The sequence below is a fragment of the Simochromis diagramma genome, unplaced genomic scaffold (assembly GCF_900408965.1).
Source record: "Simochromis diagramma unplaced genomic scaffold, fSimDia1.1 OVJJ01000216.1, whole genome shotgun sequence".
NCBI lineage: Eukaryota > Metazoa > Chordata > Actinopteri > Cichliformes > Cichlidae > Simochromis > Simochromis diagramma.
In genome coordinates this window covers 6,224,035-6,245,761 of record NW_024386883.1, presented here as the reverse complement: position 1 = coordinate 6,245,761, position 21,727 = coordinate 6,224,035, and the positions used below count along the sequence as shown (strand labels likewise).

The following is a 21,727-nucleotide window of genomic DNA, read 5'->3' as shown; positions in this document are numbered from 1 at the left end:
AATATTCTACGCATTAGATATTCAGTGTTTCTCTTTGAACGTGGATTTATGTGGGTTAAAACATCGTGTAAAACCTTATTCACACTTCCCGTCTTTCCCCCCTCTGCGCTTTCTTCCTGATGATATTCATCGGATCTCTCACTCTCACTCCCTTTACGCTCTCTGGGGAGTCTTAGTGTTATGTGTCTGCTTTCATCTGATTTCTGTCTCTCAAGCACCAGATACTTTCGTAAAAGCATATTATACTTTTTAATTTTCTCATCTGGTGCTAGACCTTGAGTCTCCAGTACTTGTCTCATTTGACTATCCAGATCATCCTCCGCCTTCTCTCTGATATTCACTCGAGAAGCATTTGCATGTGTTTCATTTAAGCGTTTGATCTGCTCAGGTGAGATCAGATACATTTTCTGCATTTTTATTTGCGAATTGCCCCAATTGCCAGATCTGCAACAATGGGTAGAACCGTTGTGAGCAGAGGTAACAGGAAACCCCCCTTTTGAGTGATTAACTTTCTTTTCTTTCTAACACCCTCTCGTCTGCTGGCCATCTGTCTGATTTTCTCTCTATACCGTTTCAGCTTCTTATGCTGACATTCTGTGACTGGAATATTTCCTTTTAAAAGATTCATACAAATCTCACAAACAGACTGAATAAAATCGGGTGAGCATTGTTGTAAAATAACCTTACGGATTTTAGGGGAGCTTGTGGTTAGTGTTTTCAGTAAAGCAAAGTTTCTTCTCAATCTTACAGACATTGTTTCTATTATTTTTTCCTGGGCAAGAAAACACACAGCTTTTCAGAGGGTAGTATCCCTGTTCTCAGTCTTAGTTGCTCTGGACAGGTGGGGGTTAAATCTATCAATAAATATCCATGTTGCTCTCTCGTAGCTTCTTCAAAACTTTCCAAAAAGTATTGCACACGTCCTGGGTATATTTGTCTAGCTAGTGTATTAACTTGTAATTTATCACGAGGGTTTTTAAACAACACCATGTAAGTACTGTTCAGACTGATCGTCCTGCTGTGTTTACCTTGTAAAAACACGTTCTGGCTCAAAATCATCACACTCATATTTTTATGGTGTCTGTATTGAGTGAAAATCCGGACCACTTCCGGATGATTAGCTGCTTGAAAAATAACATCGTCCAGTACAATGAGATGACTTTGGTGTGAGGGAAACAAGGTCTCATCTTGAAATGATTCAGGAATGCCCTCGATGAATTTGTTTTTATTTTTCTCTTGAAGCTCAGAATACAGAGGTTGAAAGGATGTATAAACCCACACAACATTGTCAATAAGCTTGTTCAAAACATGTACACAGTTTTCCAATACAGATTTCACAAAAAAGGTCTTTCCAGAGCCACTTGGCCCGACAACCATACAGGAAAATGGCACATGAAGTCTGGGGTCAAACTCGATTAAAGCAGGCTGAAACATTTTTTTTTTTTTTTAAAAAACAAACAAAAAAAATCAATAACCAAAGGGTAAAGTCAGACCTCCTGGCAGCAATCTACGCTTGTCATAAACAACCCGGAATTTTTTGGGAAATGATGAATTTTGTAGTGAAAAGGCTGATTTATTACGAACGATACTGTGCTGAGGGGCCTCAAGTGTAGACCCTCCTTCACAGTTATCAATGTAATTGTCAACAAGAGTCTTTACAGATTCAAAGTTGACCTTTTCGCAGACATCATGTGTTTGTGTGATTCCTTTTGCTTTCAAAACAACTTTACCTTTTCTGGTCATGTAACCATAACTCTTAGGTCCTGCTGCAACAAACTCTGTAATGAAATCATCCTGGTCTAACTCATTTGTTAGCTCGCCTAAATACCTGCCTGTTTCTAGTTCAGATTGATTTTCTTTAGTGAGATACACTACGCTATCAGTGTCATAGTAAATAGCTCTTTCCTGCAGCTGATCCAAGTAACTGTAGAGTTTCATACGCCCATATGAAGTAGTGAAGGCCGCAATGAAGATGTTATCTGTGGAGTTTGGGAGTGGAGTGCAGAGGTCACCATAACACCATTGAATAAGAGCCACATCATCACTGACAAAAGAGAAATAGCTCACTTTGTATTTTGGAGAGAACATGAGGTTAAAGAATTCCTCGGGGTCACTCACCAGTTTGCTCTGTGTGAGATTATTTCTCTGGCCAAATTTTCCCCAAAAAGAGTTTAAACACAGTTTGGCCATTTGTCTTTTAGCAGGGTTTAGTTTTATGTTTTCAGGGTCTAAAGTTATTCCTTGCTTAGCCTGGTAGTCTTTAATGTAAAGCTGTTTAGCCTCCTCAGTTACAGCATCTGATGGGTAGCCTGAAGCTTCTTGTTTTTTGCGCAGGAAATGATGTACATAGTCTGTGAATATTGTGTTACTCTGTCTCTCAAAGTGCCATACCTCTGTGATTCTACCTATTTCATAACCCTTTTCTAATGCTAGGTTAAACTCGGGAGTGGTCCAAACCCCTCTCAGTGCTCTATCCTCGTTACTATGGTTACAGGCTCCTTGTTGGTTGTTCATTTCAGCACAAGTGTGACAGAGAGTAAAGAGAAGTTTTCCTGATTTTGTTTTATATGGTAAAACGGGAAAATAGAGCCCTCTTGGTGGGTAAACAACCGCTTTGATAAACCCAAAGTAGTTTTTAGGGTCCTGAAAATTTCGAAAGATTATTTGAGGATGACCTAAGGGGTAGCTACATGTACTATTTACATATGGATACAGGGAGGTCACGTCGACATAGTTGATTTTCTCACGGGGCCCGGCACTACAGCGAAGTTGTGCTGGGCTTGTACGGCCTCCAAAGAGGGCATGGCGGGGGTTCAAAGGCTCTGGTGGATCATAACGTTTGAGAAAGCTGATTACACTCTCATCACTACGTTTTAACTCGGTCCAGTCATGCTCCCAGATTATAACAAGAGACACATTATGCTCAGCTCTCAATCTAGCGAGCCTGTCTTGAGTGGCGCTGTTTAACTCTGCAAAAGAGGAACCTAGCAGGGGGTTAACATCGGACTGATTGGAAAAACACTTAACACACCCATGGAAGTAGCAGCCCAAAAATTCCCACGCGTATGTTTTACCATTATTTTCGGAATATCCATCTACATAATAACTACCGAGCTGTTTTTCTCCTTGATTGAGCGCATGTCTGATAAAAACACCTTGCGTACAGGAGAGATATTCGAGCCATTGAATTGAGGATGAGGAAAATGATTTTACCTGATTATGGTAATTTAAAGGACAGGGCAGGGCCAGAGAATTGGCAGGCATGAAGTTTGTCAAATACGTTTTAAGACAAGCGCTTGCAAGCGTGTTGCGACTGAAAGGATCTACTTCTGTCTCTTCAATAAACCCGTTTCTAAACAATGCGCAACCCCGAGCTAGAATTTCAACGTCATTTTTACAGTATAACAGCGCCTGTTTCATGAAATTGAAGGGGCCAGAGCTGACTGAATCATACCATTTGTAAAATTCCTGTCTGCCTTTTGATGTCATGCGCTCGAGACTAAATGCGGAAGGGGGAGGGTACGGTCCAACATAAGTTAGGTTTTGTTTGGAGCTGAAAGAATGAGGAAAAAAACCTTTAACACTATCTGAAAATCCCATCGCTTTCGGGATAGCTGACAATGGCATAGGTAGGAAGCATGACGAGTCCATATAACGTTGATTAAAGTCTGGGTCTGTAAAGCTGATCACTTTGGAACCTTGCATTATCAAGTTTGGTTTTAATCCTCGCCTAACTAACCCGCGAAGGATAATGTACGCATCGAAACCCTTTGCATTATGAGCGATAAAGATTGAGCCCTTGAAGAGGGGGCGTCTAAAATGAGCAAGAAAGTTTTCAACGCAATGCTCGCCCTGAGAGCTCCAAGATTTACCATCTGATGTTTTTGTACACACCAGAAAAGGGCTGTGCTCACCGTGTTCGTTAACAAAAGTTTCAAAATCATAAAAAATCAACTTGTTATTATGTTTTTTTTCGCGTTGTAAAACCTGCATATAGCACTGATGTGTTTGATGATCACTAGAGATTTCCTGACGACAGATTGGGCATTTTCTCTTTTGGCATTTGTGAGGTTTTTCATGTGCTGCTAAACAATATAGCCTCGAGCACTTGATACATTTCCTGTAGAGGTCGCAGTTGCTGGCGGACCTTTCACGCCTCTCAACGAGTGTTTTATGGCTCTCAAAACAATAACGAGATCTACAGGTGCGATTACAATCGGTACATACAATAGGGGAGAGGAAATGATCGTTGCAGTCAGGCTGCATACAGACTGAGCAACGAGCAGGGCAGAAATGGGATAACACATGGTTAAAGCCTATGTAACAATGAGTACACAAATACGCTGTGCCCAAAAATCCTTTAAGATTTTGCGCTATTGACTGTACTAGTATGAAATTTACAAAGGGTGCGATCATGCTCGTTACGGTAAAATACTATAATTTTACATCCTAGTAACCTTTCAAATGTAATTATTTGATTAAACCCAACAGGCGTTTGATCATTTAGACCAGCTTTTTGTTGAATTTCTCTAGCTAATGTTTGTGCTTGATAGTCATTAAAATCGGGTTGCAGAAGGTGGGCAACACTTGTAGCAAAACACAACTTATTCGAGGGGTTATGGACCACGTATAAAAAACGTCTTTTCTTTTCCACAATTTCGCTGTCGAGTATGTGTTTAAGCAATCTTTTCCCACTGCCATTTGGGGGTGTAACAATCTGAGCTACAACCTCCAGCGAGCCATCACACATTACTGACCAGTTTGACTGTACCGCTCTCAAGAATAAATTTTCAAATTCAGATAAATCATGATTATCACGTAAAATCACTGAAACATTATTTTGTAACTGCTGGCCTATCAATTCTAACTGGATATAATCACCTGGACGTGCGTGAAAGAAAAGCCTGTTTGATATTTCACGTGCACTAGACATTACGCCTTGATAATAATGCGCATAGTCGGGTATATCGTTTGGAGGAGGAAAATTCAAAATTTCTCTAATTTCAACGTTATTAAATTTATTTCTAACAACTATAGAGGGTTGTGCTGAATTACTGGCGCAACTCTGGTCTGGATTACCCCCATGTTGAAAGGAGTGATCATGGTTTACTGGGTTAAGTGGCTCGTTCGCAGAGACAATGTCTGCGGGAGAGCTGAGTGATTGATGAGGATTAGAGTCATTGAAAGTGGTTGACAGCTGTATCGGGGGGCTGCGGCTGAGCGGCTCGTTGGGACACGCATTGTCTGGGGAAAAGACTAGCAAATGCTGGCTTTGAGAATCAATGAAACGATTTTGATTTAGCCTGTTTATTTGACTCAATAACTCTGGCGGTATTTGAACCTCATTTTGTATTTGGGCCAAAGCTTCTAAAGCTCTATTAATTGCTAAAAACGGATCAGAAGAGGAGATGTTTTGTGTCAGACTCATTTGTGAATGAACCGCGTCTGACTCTGTTTGGATCTCATCATGATCCACTCCCACACTCAAAGAATTATTTTGAAAGGCACTTTCATTGGGCGCTAATCGGGCAAGAGCTAAATTAAGCAATTCTAAAGGATCATTATTATTGATCACCTCAGGTTGCTCACTGTTTTGTGAATATGTAATCTGAGAATGGTGTGTATTTTCATTTAACCTAGCTAACGCTGTTTCTAAAGCAAGAAATGGGTCTGTAATATCTTGTTCCTGGTTATCCATTTATTTTATTATTATTGTTTAACAGGAATATATTAAAAGAACAAAAAACCACAAAAGACAGTATGTTTGAAAAGCAAAATGAAAAAAACAAAGTTTTTATAAGATGAGCTGAACTAATTCAGCGAACAGAGATACCGCGTGAAGAGCGATTGAAGCGAGCTGCCTTCGTGTGCGTGTTCGCGTTGTCCTCGTTGTCCTTGCGATCCTGCGGGTCCTGCTACTCCTCCTTCTGAGACGCCCTGAGAATTTGAGGGTAAGATACAAACAGTTAGTAAAGTTAAATAGAAAAGGGATAGTTTTTATAAAAATGAGAAAAAAGCGAGAACCTAGAGAGACTGACCGTGATTGGATCTCAAAGGCAGGGTCGGTGCATTTCGTGTGTCTGATGGCGGAGAACAAGAAGCGTTTCTAGGGCTCCGATTCGCAGGAGCATCGGGAGGGATATCGGAGAGCAAATCTTGCCTGCCCCCGGCGGACAGGCGCAAGTTTTTCCCAGAGGGTCGCGGGAGAGAACAAGCTCCGGTGGGGATGGAACTGGGGCCAGATGAAGCAGGGCGATCTAGCGTAGAGAGCAAATGCTGTCTATCCCGTGTGGAGAGATGGATATTCTTTCCTGTGGATCGCACAAGCACTGGTGGAGAAGAATTCGGCGAACTCTTTCGAATAAAGGTGTCCAAGTCAGAGATATCTAGAAAGTTTGATAAAAATGAAAAAAGAGGGTAAATGTTTTGTTTTTCTTGTACAATTAGCTGTTAAGAGGGGAACAAGAATGAACCAAACCTACAAATTCGATCGAGAGAATCAAAAAAAGAGGAGTTGAGCACGCTTATCTCAGAGTCTGAAAAGAAATAACATCGAGTATTTACAAACGGGAAAAACAGTAAAAATATAAACATTATATGAACAAGAGTGAGAAAAAATGAGGTACCTGATGAGGCCATGATCGCTGCTATAGTTTAACGTACAAACGCCCTTTTTAGCTCTGAGTGTTAGAGGCGAGCTTATATATGTTTTAAAAAGTGTATTCCAAGTGTTACAGAGCCTATTTTGCATGGCTTTTGAAGATGAAAAAGCTTTTTTGACAGAATGGTAAAAAGGAAAATGCGAAAATGTAGTTAGATGGGGAAGCTTAACACTTACCGAGTGATATGCACATAGGGCACGCGAAGGCAGTTGTTGATCCCTGGTTTCATGGCTGTTGAGCTCACAAGCAGTCTGAGCGGCGCCAGTTGTTGATATGTCTGAAGTCAGAGGTCTTCTGGGAGCTCGACAGCAGTCTTAACCTCAGCGGGAGATCATAAAATCGGACCTGGAGCGGATTGGCTAACTGGGGTGCGAAGGGAGCGGTGCAATAGTTATGTGATTGGCAGCGGGGCGCAGTGAGGCGGAGTTGGTCTAAGGGGGGAATTTTCAAACGAGGTAAGCAGCGCATTCGGGAGCAGAGCGGGGAGCGAACAAGCAGGAAAAAATTGTGCTCTGCAAGAAGTTGTGGATCGGAGATTAAGAGCGAGGTAGAACTTAGACTCTGCGTTGAATTTTAGAGCTTGCTAGTAAGAGGGAAGTTTTTGAAGAAAAAAGACTAAGGACTTTTCCCCCTGTTTTGGATTATAACGCTTTTGGGAATAGAGGGGTAGCTAACAAGTTATTCTAGGGTTTTGGAGAAATCGCGGAGATTTTTTTTTAAAGGAGTTTTGGCTTTGTTTGGCTGAGCATGACGGGGGCGGGGCGCTGAATTTGAGAAAAAAGACTAAGGATTTTTTTCAGGATTTCCCCTGTTATCGAATATAAGGTTTTGGGAATAGAGGGGGTACCCTAACAAGTTATTGTAGGGTTTTGGAGAAAGCGCAGAGGGTTTTTTAAGGAGTTTTCCCTGCTTATGTTTCTAAGGAGGGTTAAGGTTAGGGGATCGTGAAAGTTTTTTTCTGAGTATGAGTTTTATTCTAAATCTAAAAATGCATATAAATCGAAATAAAGTTTTCCCCCAAGGCATGCAGCCTGTATTTGTGGCCATACTGAACGTTACAAAAGCACAAGTTTAACTAAACAATTTTAATATGGTTTAATACATTTTTAAACACATGAGCACGGAGCTCGAGAGAGCACGGTCCGGAGACACGGGCGCGCCCCCGCGCGCCCAGACACACAGTCTCGGGCGCGCGCGAGCGCGCCCACACACTGACCCGCCACCAGATGGTGTTTTTTGAGCATAAAAAAATAAAAAAACATTTAATGGCTTAAAGAAATAAAAGAATGCTATTTGATATATAAGAAAGTATCTAAATAATCCATTAGTTGTTTTTAGGGGGGGGGAAAGCAATGAGCTATGAACTAGCATATTTTTATGAATATCATATTTTTTATGAATATCATATTTTTATGAATATCATGTCTTTATTACTTCCTTAATTACTTCCTACTTCCGGAGCTCCGGAAGTAATTACTTCACTGACATACCTGTGTACCCCTGCCTCATCTGTGCCCTGTGAGCGAGTGTTTTCAAAGGCAGGGGAAATATTGTCCAAAAAAGAAATCGCCTACGACCTGCCACAGTGGAGAAACTGTTGTTTTTAAATAAAAACCAATGATGTGTCCCCTAAACACTAATCACTGTCCTTGCCACAATGTTACAAAAGCACAACCACTGTCCACACCTCACCTCACAGTATATGATCATTTCCATTTTAGGCATTTCCAAATAATCATTTTCCATACTGCCAGCATAAATATACACAGTATACTGCCATCACTACAATATAGATGTTTTACACACTCCTTTTGCTGTTGACATTTACAGGCTGTGTGCAAAATGCCACACTCTTCAAATTCATGCCAACTAATATTTTTACGTCCAGTAGGTGTCCTGCTAGAGCAAATGAAGCTTCAAGAAGCTTCGCGTTGGGGTGAACCAATTGGATGAAAAGCTTCAGTGCTTCATGAGGCTTCATCTGCCCATCACTACACCTCACTAGCTGAAAACCACCAAAACACAGCTCACTAGCTGCAAACACCACAAACACTCAGCTCACTAGCTGTAACCACACTGCTGTAACCACACTGCTGGCACTCTGGCCCAGAGCTCACCTTTCCCTGGGCTTAAATACTTTTAATTACTGATGTGGGTCAGCTGTGTAACAGGGAAAGGTGGCACCTCAGGCAGAAGAGGTGGTGGGACACGCCCACACAGGCACCTTCAGGAGGAGACCCTGCTAGGGCCATAACAGTCACAGTTTAAAAGTTTGTGGTTCTGTTCTCAGACCTTTGTCACTCACATGTTGTGCATCAGCTGTTTATGTCACTGTGCAGCCAAACTAACTCCCCTCATGTGTTTCCTTTGCAGCTGCTCCTCTGGATAGCATTGAGTCCCTGGCTGCCTACTATGTGAGCTGCGTCAGGCAGGTGCAGCCGGACGGCCCGCACAGAGTCGCTGGATATTCTTCTGGTGCCTGTGTAGCATTTGAAATGTGCTCTCAGCTGCAGACCCAGAATCAGCCTGTGGAGTTCCTGTTTCTCTTTGATGGCTCACATTCATATGTGGCGGCGTACACACAGGTCAGAGAAACACTCGCGCATCTTTATTTCATGTATATGCTGTATAGCGTGTGTGATGTTGGTTTTGAAGGATGAGCTCTGGTCACATGATCTGCATGTGAACAGGTTTAACTGTGTTTTTGATTTGCAGAGCTACAGAGCCAAGCTAACACCCGGCAACGAGTCTGAGGCTGAGACTGAAGCCTTGTGTGCCTTCATCCAGCAGTTCACTGGCATTGAATACAACGAGGTATACTGTCTCTGACCCACAGGTTCACACACAAGTATTCGTTTATGTGGCATCAGCGTTAAAGGCCACACAACCTGAGCTTTTGCCTCACGGCGCCTGTAAGGTAAAGATGGTGACTGTAACACAGTCTGGAGCTGCTGTTCCAGCACAGTCTGTGTGTGGTGCAGGTTTGACTCAACAATGATGTGATGTTTGGAGCTGTTATGGAGACTAAAGTAAAACATGCGGTTAAATCAAAGCTTCGTACAGTTTCTCACTGAAAGCTGACATTTGTAACTCCTGAATATCAAAACATCTTCATTTTGCATTTTCATATACATAAGATCTGTGATGTTCATTAATTATGTGTCACTTACTTTTCTGAAAACAATAATATCTCCGCGAGCACGCGGTAACGTTTGCTATGAACTTACAGTCGTCTCCATGGTTACATCCTACAGCTTTTGGAGACTCTGCTCCCGCTGTCAGACCTGAATGCACGCGTCAGTGTGGCCGTGGACCTAATCACCTCCGCTCACAAGGACGTCGACCGAGACTCACTGCACTTTGCAGCCTCCGCCTTCTACTACAAGCTAAAGGCTGCTGATGCATATGTACCTACTGCAAACCACCACGGCAGCGTGAAGCTGCTGCGTGCCGAAACCAGCAGCGAATATGAGCAAAACCTGGGAGCTGACTATAAGCTCAGCGAGGTAACGATGCACATTTACATCAGTCTGTAGTACTTATCTTCACTGTGCGTGCATGCGTGTTTTTCTATAAACTCTCAGTCTGAGCCTTCCAATGTTCAAACTGCGTCTTTCTTCAGGTCTGTGATGGCGAGGTGTCGGTCCACGTCATCGAGGGAGATCACCGCACTTTCCTAGAAGGCGCAGGGGCGGAGTCTATCAAGAACATCATTCATAACTCACTGGCTGAGCGAGCTGTCAAACCAAGGGAGGGTTAAACATCAACCGTCTCTTCACCCTAATTCCTCAAACTAGACTGTAAATGTGTCGTTATAGGAAGTCTTTGCACTGCTTATGTTTACACGCTACTGTTATCCTAATATCCCAAATGTTAATGGTTAGTGAACCAGTCGACATCCCATCATCTCACAGCTCCATCGATTCCAACTGCAAGTTTTGTTTTTTGTTGCCATATGTTGTTGTTTGCAGAAGTTCATCCCACAACAAAATAACGTGGTTAAAAAATTAATGTAACAAAGTAACAAACACTGACACATTGAATGAATCCTGAATTACATAACATCACTTAAATTGGTGTTTCTGTTGTTCTGACAGACGCCTGTGACAGAGGCGTCGCTAAGGACCAAATGTGTCTCTTCAGAGGTTAATCAGAGATGTGAATGATCACTGTAACAGTGAGATCATATTTACTGATGTAACCTCTGAGAAACTGTTTCCTTTTAAAGGCTTTGGTCCAGAGATCTAAAACCTCAGCAAATAATCCAAACCTGAGTACAACAGCTGGCCTGAGACCTGTGATTGGGTCAGTGAAGGAAGCTGCTGATTGGAGATGAATGTGCTGAGGAGTCACAGTACGATGGACGTGACAATAAAGGCCTCTGTGTTTTATTGTAATATTTCTGTTATGTTTTGAAGGACTAATAAAGGCCTCAACAGTCGCTCAGTGTTTTCCTTCATTGTAACGAGCCTGTCCCGTTGGATCTATGATTCCTGTGCTTTTGTTGTCGTTACTATTTCTGATCATTTATCTTGTAAATATAGTTTTTGGGTTTTGTTTTTTAGAGGATGGGTCTGTTTATCAGGGACTGAAACACAAATCCTGTTGGCCCATTAAAGTAACTGGAGTGGTTCTATATGACACTTTTCTACATGCAACAAAGGTGGTGATGGAAGGAGAACAACATTTTTTGTCTGTATTTAATAGCACAATGAAGACCAGACAGCAAAACAGGGAGGGAGAAATAAAGGGCCTCAGGTCAGAGTTGAACCCGGCTGCGGCATTTACCCCATGACCAGGTGACGTGGTCACCCGCTCGACCCTTATGCACAGCAGTATTTCACTTCAGCTGCCGGGAGTATGTGGGTCGAGCATGCAGACTGAACTTTAGCTGCATGTTAGAAAGCAGAGTTTATTCCACCACGAGTTTGTGAGTGAAGGCTCCTTTAAAGGATTTAGAAGAAATGTCTGAAAGAGGAGGGGCTGCAGAGGTGTATAAACAGGTGGGCGGGGCAGGGCTAGTGTGCAGGATGACTCAGTGACCTGCACTGACCCCTATGTTGGTGAACATTTTGTTAAAGTTAAATGTTTTCAAGCTGACGAGTAAATTATCCAGCGAGCTAAGTTGAGCGGACCGACGTGCAGTAAGGTTTTCATGCTCTTCACTAACAGCTGATCGCTGAGAATATATCAACAGTAATAATGTCCTGTAATTCCCACGGCTCTGTATGTCACACCTGCGTATACTTCCCCATCACATTCATCACCTGTTCCTCTGGTGTCTCTGATTGGAGCACGCAGGTGTGTGGAGCAGAGTGAAATCACACACCTAATACTGTTTTATTCAACCTGGATCTTAGAAGTTTTGATTAACATCAGTGTCAAACATGAACTAACTCTTTGTCCCCTTCAACATTACATGTTGTTTTTTGAAGTAACAGGTTCAGTGATCTTAAAAGGCTGCGGTAACGTGTCGCTGATAAAACACTGAGTCATTTTCAAATTATTCACTTTAGTTCAATTCAGCTTTATTGTTTTACAGTGCCAACAACAGCAGTCAGCTCTACAATCTTACAGAGAACATTCCCCAAATCAAAAATCCTGCGTGTGCGCTGCAGCTGTGGGTGGAAGGACTCACGTTAGCCTTCAACAGGAGGCGGCGTGTGGGGTGGTCAGCGGGACGAGGGAGGAAACAAGACGACAGTGAACCAACTGTAAAGCACTGACTGCTGCTCTAGTAACAAATCAAATGAACACTGAAAGCAAATCAGAAAACGCCCTGTCGTTAAAAGTGTCTGTATCATGGGATGGATACACCCTTAACAAAACAAAGAAAATATTACAAAACCAATTTTCCCCTCATGCTGTCGGACGCGCCTCGAGGAACCAGCTCCATTTAAAACATCACAGTCAGCTGTAAAGTGTCGTTTCAGTTTTTATACAACGTCAAAGAGCTTCATGTTTGAACAATCAGCTTATGAACAGGAATAAGAACTGCACGGTCTGGTTCTGGTTGGATGCAAACAAACAGCTGTGTGTTAATCCAGCAGCAGGACATGCTGGAGGATGGAGCTCAGCTGAAACGACCCTTGAAGTCCTCACCGACTCTCATGTTTACCATCAGGACCAATCCCTGCAACTGAAATATAATCTACTAAATATCATAGTTGAGAAGGTTGTGTTAGTGTGTGGTGAGTGCAGGATGGGGAACTCCATCATAACGACAAATTTCATTTCCTTAAAAAGGCATCAAGAGAAGCTTTGAAGGTAAAATGAAGGTTTTAGTGTGAAACTGTTTTATCACAGCTGCAGGAAGCTGCAGATTTATGAATACACAGAAGGATTTAGTTTCACATATTTCCAGACAAAGCCATAAATGCTTCTTAATCAATGCCAGTAATATACTGCTTCCTGCTTTTAAGCTTGGGCGAGCCGTAGATGATGAAATATTGCACCGTTCTTACAAATAAAGCAAACAAATGAAGAAATGTATTTCTATGATCTTACTCCATGGCCACGTTCATACATGTGAAAGTCTCCATCCTGTGTCCTTCACTTATCTTTATCCCAGGTGTGAATTGTTCACAGGACTTAAAAGGAGGACGTGTCTGTGGAAAAGCCTCCGGTCAACCTAAACTCCTCCCTCATCAGGACACAGAAGAGCCGCTGAGGCAGCGCCTTGGAGTACGCTGCTGGTCGCGGCACACAGGTGCGCAACAAGATCTCCCGGCCTGCTGGAGGAGGGAAGTCTGGTACTCTGCTGCTTCCCCCAGTTTGCTTCTTGTCAGATCCCAAGTCCTCATCGACGGGCGCCAGAAGGGCAGCCTAAAAGGGCAAAGGTCAAATGTTAGCAAACAGCAACCGATTCTGAAGAAATGTGCTGTGTGAGGTGGACACGTGGATATTCAGAAGTACTGTAACCGAGTCTCCCACAGAGACCTGATCCAGACTACAGCTCACAAACACAGCTCCTCTACTAACACCTCACTGCAGCTGCACGCTGCTGATCCTGTCTGTGATTAGAAATGATTTCAATAAAGTAAAACAGAGGCTCGTTTTCTATGAGCGTAAACAGGGATCGCTTTTTCAGTCTCAGTGTAACAAACATGTTTACTAGAGCAGGGCGATATGGCCAAAAATATTTATCACGATATATATTTGAAAATTTGCGATAACGATATAACTGACGATATAATTGATGCGAGACAAAATACAACTCCACAACATTACTAGCTCAAAAAGACAACCTTCCATTTATTTTCACTTAAACAAGAAGCTGGTTTTTATGTACATTAAAGCTTTATGAAAATGTAACAGTGCAAATGCAAATTCCTTGCTGAAAGTTTAACCAAAAGGCATTTCCAGTAGAAATGGGCTGACATATCCTGAGCATAACCATGTATAATATTCACTGAAGTTAAAAAGAGGTGCTTTGCAACATTAAACTGCAGTGTGCAGTACGTATTTTTCGGACCATAAGGTGCACGGGATTATAACGCACATTAAGCGAAACAAAGCAGCCAGATAAATCAAACTTTATTAAACTCATTCTTCTTGCTTCCTCCACTTCTGTACCATTGATTCATTAATGTTGAATTCTCTGGCAGCTGCTCTATTCCCATGTTGTTGCAGTATATTAATGACTAACCTTGTATTGTGGATGGATTATCTCAGTTGTTCTCCTGACTGAAGTTTGGTCCGTTTACAGCATCCTGCCATGCGATTGCATTTGTCTCTAACCATCAGGAACCTTCACGTTAACTTTTATAAGTGGAAAAGTGTTAGTGTTCGTCCTCCAGCTTCACTCTTTATGTTATGCTAACATAGCTGTGTCGCTAGCGATCACGTAGCACATCATTATATACCAGCTAGCCCAACTTCAGTAACCCTACAAACGTCACTGCTACTTAGTTTCCTGTCTTCATTTATGTTGGAAGTGATAGCAGAGCTGTACGTTTGATTTTTTTCAGAAATCTCTCAGTCAGAACATGCAATATCATGCTTAGGTAACTAGCGAAACTAGCAAGCTAACTTCCGCTAGCTTCCTGCTAACTTCTAACTCCGTTAAATGTAATAAATTTTGTTTTCATGGATGCCTGGAAGTTAAACTTCATAGTTACACCTGGTAAAGCAGCAATGCTGTTCGTTTTATTAAAGATGAAAGAATTTAGACAGTTTTTAACTCTCAGTGATGCTGCAGTGTTCGTTTGACCTGAAGCATACGGAGTTTAGGACCCAGATTACTCCCAGATTTAAGAGCATCTTAGTCCGACAAATACGACAATAACGACGGCCGCTTGCATGTTCTGCAAAAAAATGTGCTTTGTCGTGTATCTGACGGACAAACACCAAACCAGTTCCACATCACTGAAGTTGCACCATTTTTACAAACCAATTCTGGTTCATCTGTTTCACTCAACAATCGGCCATGTGCGTATGAAAACAAAGGCACTGCGCATGCGCGTTTTACTCATATTCTATCGCGATATTTCATTTTCCTATCATTGCCTAACATTATACCAGTATTACCGTGAACGGTATAATATGGCCCAGCCCTAATGTTTACTGAATAAGTCTTTCAGTAAACATGTTTTTGTTAATTCAGTAAAATCTGCAAAGATGACTTGTACTGTTGGCAGCAACAAACAGAGACAACAGAGTGTGGGACAGACAGGAAGTCAGGACACGTCTACTGCTTAACATTCTGGGCACAATAAAACACTTTCTGATTCTGATAGTGGAATTGTAAAGTGCTTTGAGAGTCTCGAAAAGTGCTATATAAATGCAATCCATTGTTATTATTATTATTATTAATACTGTATACTATACATTAAGACAGAGAAGCCCCAAGAATCAGACGAGCCCCTGTGAGCAAGCACTCAGCACCAGTGGTAAGGAAAAACTCCTTTTTAACGGGAAGAAACCTCCAGGCTCAGGGAGGGGCAGCCATTTGTCGCGACCAATTAGTGTTGAGGGGAGAGAGACACTACAAAATACATACTGTGTAGAGGAGCCAGAAATTAATCATAATAAATGATATGGGTGGTGTACAGAGTAGGAGAGGTGAGTGAAGAATAACATTCAGTGCATCATGAGAAGGCCCCCAGCTGCTAAGGCCTTTTGCAGCACAACAAAGGAACAGCCTAGGGTCAGCTGATCAATCCTGGCTATAAAATTGATCAAAAATCTTCTAATCACTATAAACTTTTTGATTAACATACATAATTATTTACAAGCTGGAAGACAAAGAAACAAAAATGTACTGACATTCTCAGAGCAGACAATAAAACAGGCAGTGTATTTTTACAGTTACAATTTTAAGGACAGCTGACAGAAGTACAACAACAAAGTGTAACACAGAAAAAAGTGCTTTTATGCATACATTTTAGAACAACAATAAATATATTTCAAACAATAAATATATACTGCAGTTACATTTTTAAAAGGCAACTCCTACATTTGACCAAAGTCGTCACTGACACTGTCACCAGGTGATGGTTTGAGCCTCAGCTGGGGCCTTTCAATGTGGGGTTTCTATGTGCATGGGTTCTTTCCAGTTTTTTTTCGTACATTTAAAAGTAACTAGTAGTGTATAAACTGTGTGTATGTGTATTAACTGTCTATATAAACTGGCCATAGTTGTGAATGAGTGATGTGTAGCTGCCTGTTTCTCTATGCTGGCCCTAATAAAGTATTAGAGGTACACAGCTGGCTCAAGGCCCACGCTAATATTGCGTTCACACAATATTAAGCAAAGTCCGAAATTCTAATACTATATAGGCTCAAAAAGATAATGTCAAGTACACAAAAAATTGCTCATCATTAAATTCAGAAGAGTTCAAGTTGTCCCTGACAGGAGACATTAACATAACTTGATGCACATGAACTGAATTTGAAAACACTCCTTTTAAAATGGAAATATGATGTATCCCTGATTATTTGCAACATATGTATTATCATTTTCTTCTACTATAGGGCAAAACACAAATACAACATTTTTGAAGACAGAGATATGTGATGCACAGAAACATACCTTCCAAATCCTCAAAAAAAAAATAAAAATCTACCTCTTTGCTAGGTGATGTGTTTTAAAATCAACCACAATTTGCACTGTGAATATTGAATGTACCACTTCTGTTCTGTTTCAAAGTACTGCAACAGATGAGCCTTTTTTAATTTCATAGTCATTCCTTAAATAATAAAAACACTAACTCAAAAGACTAACATGAAAAAAAGGAAGTTTACACTTTTTTCATTTGACCTTTCTAATTTTGTAGTGTTTTATGATTCTTAACAACTTTCTCAGAGATTCTTTGATTTCTCGTGTCTGAAGAACATATATGATAGGGTTCAGCATTGGAGGAAAGACTGAGGTCAGAGCCAGGTTTATGATTCTGGCATTTGGCTCTATGTTTGCACCTAGAGTAAATGTGATTTATATTGGAAGGAAATAGATTGCCACTAATGAAAGATGAGCTGTGCAGGTTTTAAAGCCCTTCATTCTTTCTCGAACTGTGGCTACCTTAGCTAAAGCATAGCAGATACACAAATAACTCAACAAAACAATTGTAAGAGGAAGCCAAAGAATAAGAGCTGGCAAAATCTTAGCAATTACATAGCTGGGTGTATAATCATTGCATGCAAGTCGGTACATCTGACCATGGTCACAGAAATAGCTTTTAATAACAACTGATTCACAGAAGGAAAGCCTTGTAAGAAGGCCAATTGCAATTAGTATAAAAGTAATGGCCGATACCCAGAAAGAGGCAATTAAAGAGAACATGAGCTTGTGAGTCACCTTTAGTTGATAATGCAGTGGGTAAACGATCGCCATAACTCTGTCATATGACAGTGCAACCAGATTTAGAGCTTGCAATGAAAGGAATATATAGCAGAAAAACAGGAATGTCAAGCAGTCATTATAGGAAATGTGGGGGTGATTAAACAAAAAGATATCGAGAATCTTTGGCACCATGGCAGAGTTACCTAACAGATCAACCAATGCAAGATTGAAAACTGCAATATATTTCGGTGTTCTTAGATTGTGATCCAAATATATTGCGGCCATGACAGCTGTGTTTGCCAGGACAGAAATAATATAAACAAAAAACAGAAAGGCATAATAATATTTTATATTAGGAATGCCAATAAATCCACTTATAATGAAAAATGCAGGACGCAAAAAAGTGATATTTTTTCCAAGTGCAGAGTTGAAAAGATCCATTGGCAAAAAATCTTAGAGTCTTATATTGCCTAAGCTCTGATAATGCAGACAGCAGTACTGCACATCATGATTCTGTTATGCAAACTGGAGTACCCCAGATGATGAAGTTCTAGCTGATCCCCTCAGTGTTTATATTTATCAAACCAATAGCTACTCTGGTTTGATAGCTGGTGTGTGTGTGTGTGTGTGTGTGTGTGTGTGTGTGTGTGTGTGTGTGTGTGCGTTTGTGTTTGTGTGTGTGGTATCAGTGGGGGTGGGGTGGGTGGGTGGTGGGAGGTGGTTTCACATGTTGCTTTTTTCCTTTGTTTGTTTGATATAGAATTTTAAATGTTCAGCATTTTTCAATAATTCAAAATTTATACTGTGCCAATATGTTACAAAGTGAGAGGTCTGAACTGCCAGAACAGTTTAAAACCTGGACTCTTGCTCTATGTAGCAATGCTGTTGCACTACTTGTCACAATGACTCTGTGTGGCAGGCAGTGTATGGGCCCTAATGCAGGACTTGGATGCAGAACTAAACTCAAAAGTCATCTTTATTGCTGGAACCTTTCAAAAAACAAAGTAAAGCTGGGTTAAAGTTGAAGTTGGGCCCAAGTCAATTTCACTCACATTTGTGGAGGAATGTGGAGAGACAGTATCGATTGCTGCAGTTGAGGAGCAGTCTCTGCAGGCGGTGAGATGTTCAGAGACTGAATATCCAGGGTGAGCCACACCCTGGATATTCTGGGACAGCAAATGCCTCCAACAAGCTCAAGCGTGAAACCTCTGATGAACAGGTAGGCATCTTCGAAGCAGTAGTTCTTTCACTAGGCTGAAGTGATACACCATTAGTGGGAAGTGGGAAGGAAAAACTCCCTTTTAACAGGAAAAAATCCTCAGACAGAAGGGAAGATCAGCCATCTGCTGCGGCTGGCTGGAGGTGAGCAGAGGAACAATAGACAAAACCAGACTGTAGGGTAATTTCCAAAAAACCAAGTTCAAAAAAGGAGAATCTATGGCTGACGCGTGTTCCTGGTTTCCAAAAGAAATGCTTCCAGTTGCATTATGATTTGAAGACTGTTTATTTATTACAAACTGAAGATGTAACAATGAACTCCTTCCTAAATAGGCATGAAAGTTCCAAAAAACAGCAGTTATCCAGAACTACCTGTGCACACGGTCAGAAAACCGTGAGACTCCTAACCTCTCTGTCCATGCTCCTCCACTTCCCTCTCACACAGGGTTTCATGCTACTATTGTACTTACATACTTAAAGTGAGAGTTACCCCCTTTTAGGTTCCAATCCCAAACACTGACTTAAAACAGGTTCAGATTTGTCATGGTCTGGGTGGGTACCTGCAGGTCTCCAACAGCGGCTCCTCCTCCTTTAGGCAGAGGTTGGTTGCTCCTCCCTGGCTGACCACCTGTGGGCAATTATTCCGGCAGCATATAAGACCTGCGCACTCAACCGTTCATCGTCTGAGTATCTGCTATCCCCATGTTAGTCAAGTGGAGTGTGATTGCTTTGTCCAGAACCCGTGTGACGACTTACCTGTTTTTCTTGGTCCTCAGAGGTAGCTCCTGGAGTGGAGGTCTCGCCTCCCTCATCGCCGCCTTCCTGGACCTGGGCCACCTGCTGCTGGTACGACGTTGCCAACTCCTCTGGATATTCTTACACCAGAGAAGAGCTTCTTAACTACAGGACTACAACACCTGTGGATTTAATTCCAATATTTGTCGCATCTGCGGCAGATTTACTACAGACCTTGATCAGGAAAGTGAGACGCCGAAGGAGAGGAAAGCGAGCCGGCGCACTCGTGCATCTGAGGAGACGCGGACTGCGAACTGCTCTTCCTGGGATCTTCCTTTCCAACGTACGCTCACTCTGGAATAAGATGGATGAGCTGGCCCTGATGAGAAGTATGAACAGAAACTTTGCCTCCTCCTGTGTCTTATGTTTTATGGAATCGTGGCTCTGGGAGGACATCCCGGACTGCCCGCTCAAGTTGGAGGGTTTTCATCTGCTGCGCACGGACCGGCAGGCCTCTCTCTCTGGTAAGACCGCAGGTGGAGGCGTCTGCTTCTACATTAATAGTGTCACAGATGTAACAGTGATTGCTCAGCACTGCTCTTCCTCTCTGGAATACCTTTTTATACACTGCAAACCGTTTTATTCTCCACGGGAGTTTGCTTCATTCATCTTGGCCGCTGTTTACATCCCGCCAGATGCGGATGTGCAGGCAGCTCAGTGGGCCCTCACGGAGCAGATACTGCACACAGAGTGGACATTCCCTGACTCTCTCATTATTGCTCTTGGGGACTTTAACAAATCCAATCTGAGCCAAGAGCTTCCCAAATACAAGCAGTATATTAAATGCCCGACCAGAGAGGAGAGGATATTGGACCACTGTTACAGCACGATCAGCGTGGCCTAGCGCGGTGCCCCGTGCTTCACTCGGACTTTCTGACCACGTCACGATTCACCTGATCCCCCGCGTACAGACAGAGGCTGAATCTCTCCAAACCTGTCGTGAGGACTAAAAAACTGTGGAGCAACGAGTCTGTGGAGGAGCTTCACACGTGTTTGGAGTCTACAGACTGGGACACAATGAAGGCTGCTTCTAACAGCTTGGATGAGTTTACGGACACTGTCACCTCCTATATCCACTTCTGTGAGGACAGCATTGTGCCATCACGCACCAGGGTGAGTTATAACAATAACAAACCCTGGTTTACTGCTAAACTCAAAAAGCTGTGGCTGGAAAAGAGAAAGGTGTTCAGAAGTGGAGACAGGGACTGCTACAGAGAGGCCAAGTACAGGTTCACTAAAGAAGTGGACATTGCTAAACATCAGCACTCTGAGAAGATGCAGCTGCAGATCTCAGAGAATGACTCGGCCTCTGTGTGGAAAAGTTTTAGGAATATCACCAACTACAAGCCTAAAACCCCCCACTCCACTGATGACTTTCTCTTAGCCAACACCCTTAACGACTGTTACTGCCGTTTTGACGAGCCATCAAGCAGCCTTCACACCTCCAACAGCCCCAACAATAGAGACACTTTGGACACTCATTCCCCCACCTCTCCCCCCCCCATAGAGCCATCACCACCATCAAACACTTCACCTACAACACCCCCCTCCACACCCCACACCAAGGAGGATTTCACACCACCTTCTCCCACTACAACCCTTCATATTCATGAAGCAGATGTGAGGAAGCAGTTTAAGAGTCTGAATGCTCGAAAAGCTCCTGGCCTAGACGGTGTGTCTCCTGCCACCCTCAGACACTGTGCAAACGAGCTGGCCTCAGTGTTTTCTGGCATTTTCAACTCCTCACTGCAGGCATGTCATGTGCCTGCCTGCTTCAAGTCCTCTACCATAATCCTTGTCCCCAAGAAACCAAGGATCACTGGACTAAATGACTACAGATCTGTGGCTCTGACATCTGTGGTCATGAAGTCATTTGAGCGCCTAGTTCTCTCCTACCTCAAGAACCTCACAGCCCCCCTCCTGGACCCCCTGCAGTTTGCATACAGAGCCAACAGGTCTGTAGGCGATGCTATCAACATGGCTCTACACTTCATCCTGCAGCATCTGGACTCCCCAGGAACCTACGCCAGGATCCTGTTTGTGGACTTCAGCTCTGCCTTCAACACCATCACCCTCATCACCTCTGTGGACTCATTCCGCTTCCTGGGTACCACCATCACCCAGGACCTGAAGTGGGAGCCCACCATCACCTCTGTCATAAAGAAAGGCCAGCAGAGGATGTACTTCCTGAGGCAGCTGAAGAAATTCAACCTGCCAACACGGACGATGATGCAATTTCTCCCTACACTGCAAATCGAGCAGTCCATCT

General features: G+C 42.5%; 3 protein-coding genes across 3 annotated transcripts; 1 reads left to right on the top strand and 2 right to left on the bottom strand.

Annotated features, from left to right (window-relative positions):
- Nucleotides 1-1,448: 1,448 nt before the first annotated feature.
- On the bottom strand, nt 1,449-7,577 carry LOC120733607. Its single transcript, XM_040031903.1, has 2 exons — nt 6,039-7,577; nt 1,449-5,937 (listed from the first exon to the last, which is right to left on the bottom strand). Exon 2 carries the CDS (start codon nt 5,696-5,698, stop codon nt 4,361-4,363), a length of 1,338 nt encoding a protein of 445 aa, XP_039887837.1. The 5' UTR covers nt 5,699-5,937; nt 6,039-7,577; the 3' UTR covers nt 1,449-4,360.
- A 1,464-nt stretch (nt 7,578-9,041) lies between these two features.
- LOC120733610 (fatty acid synthase-like) lies at nt 9,042-11,029 on the top strand. The gene is made up of 4 exons (XM_040031909.1): nt 9,042-9,247; nt 9,378-9,476; nt 9,917-10,168; nt 10,285-11,029. The coding sequence occupies exons 1-4, from the start codon at nt 9,158-9,160 to the stop codon at nt 10,420-10,422; spliced, it is 579 nt and encodes a 192-aa protein (XP_039887843.1). The 5' UTR covers nt 9,042-9,157; the 3' UTR covers nt 10,423-11,029.
- Nucleotides 11,030-16,979: 5,950 nt separating this feature from the next.
- LOC120733609 (olfactory receptor 1-like) lies at nt 16,980-18,089 on the bottom strand. Its single transcript, XM_040031907.1, has one exon. The coding sequence runs from the start codon at nt 17,884-17,886 to the stop codon at nt 17,098-17,100; it is 789 nt and encodes a 262-aa protein (XP_039887841.1). The 5' UTR covers nt 17,887-18,089; the 3' UTR covers nt 16,980-17,097.
- Nucleotides 18,090-21,727: the final 3,638 nt, after the last annotated feature.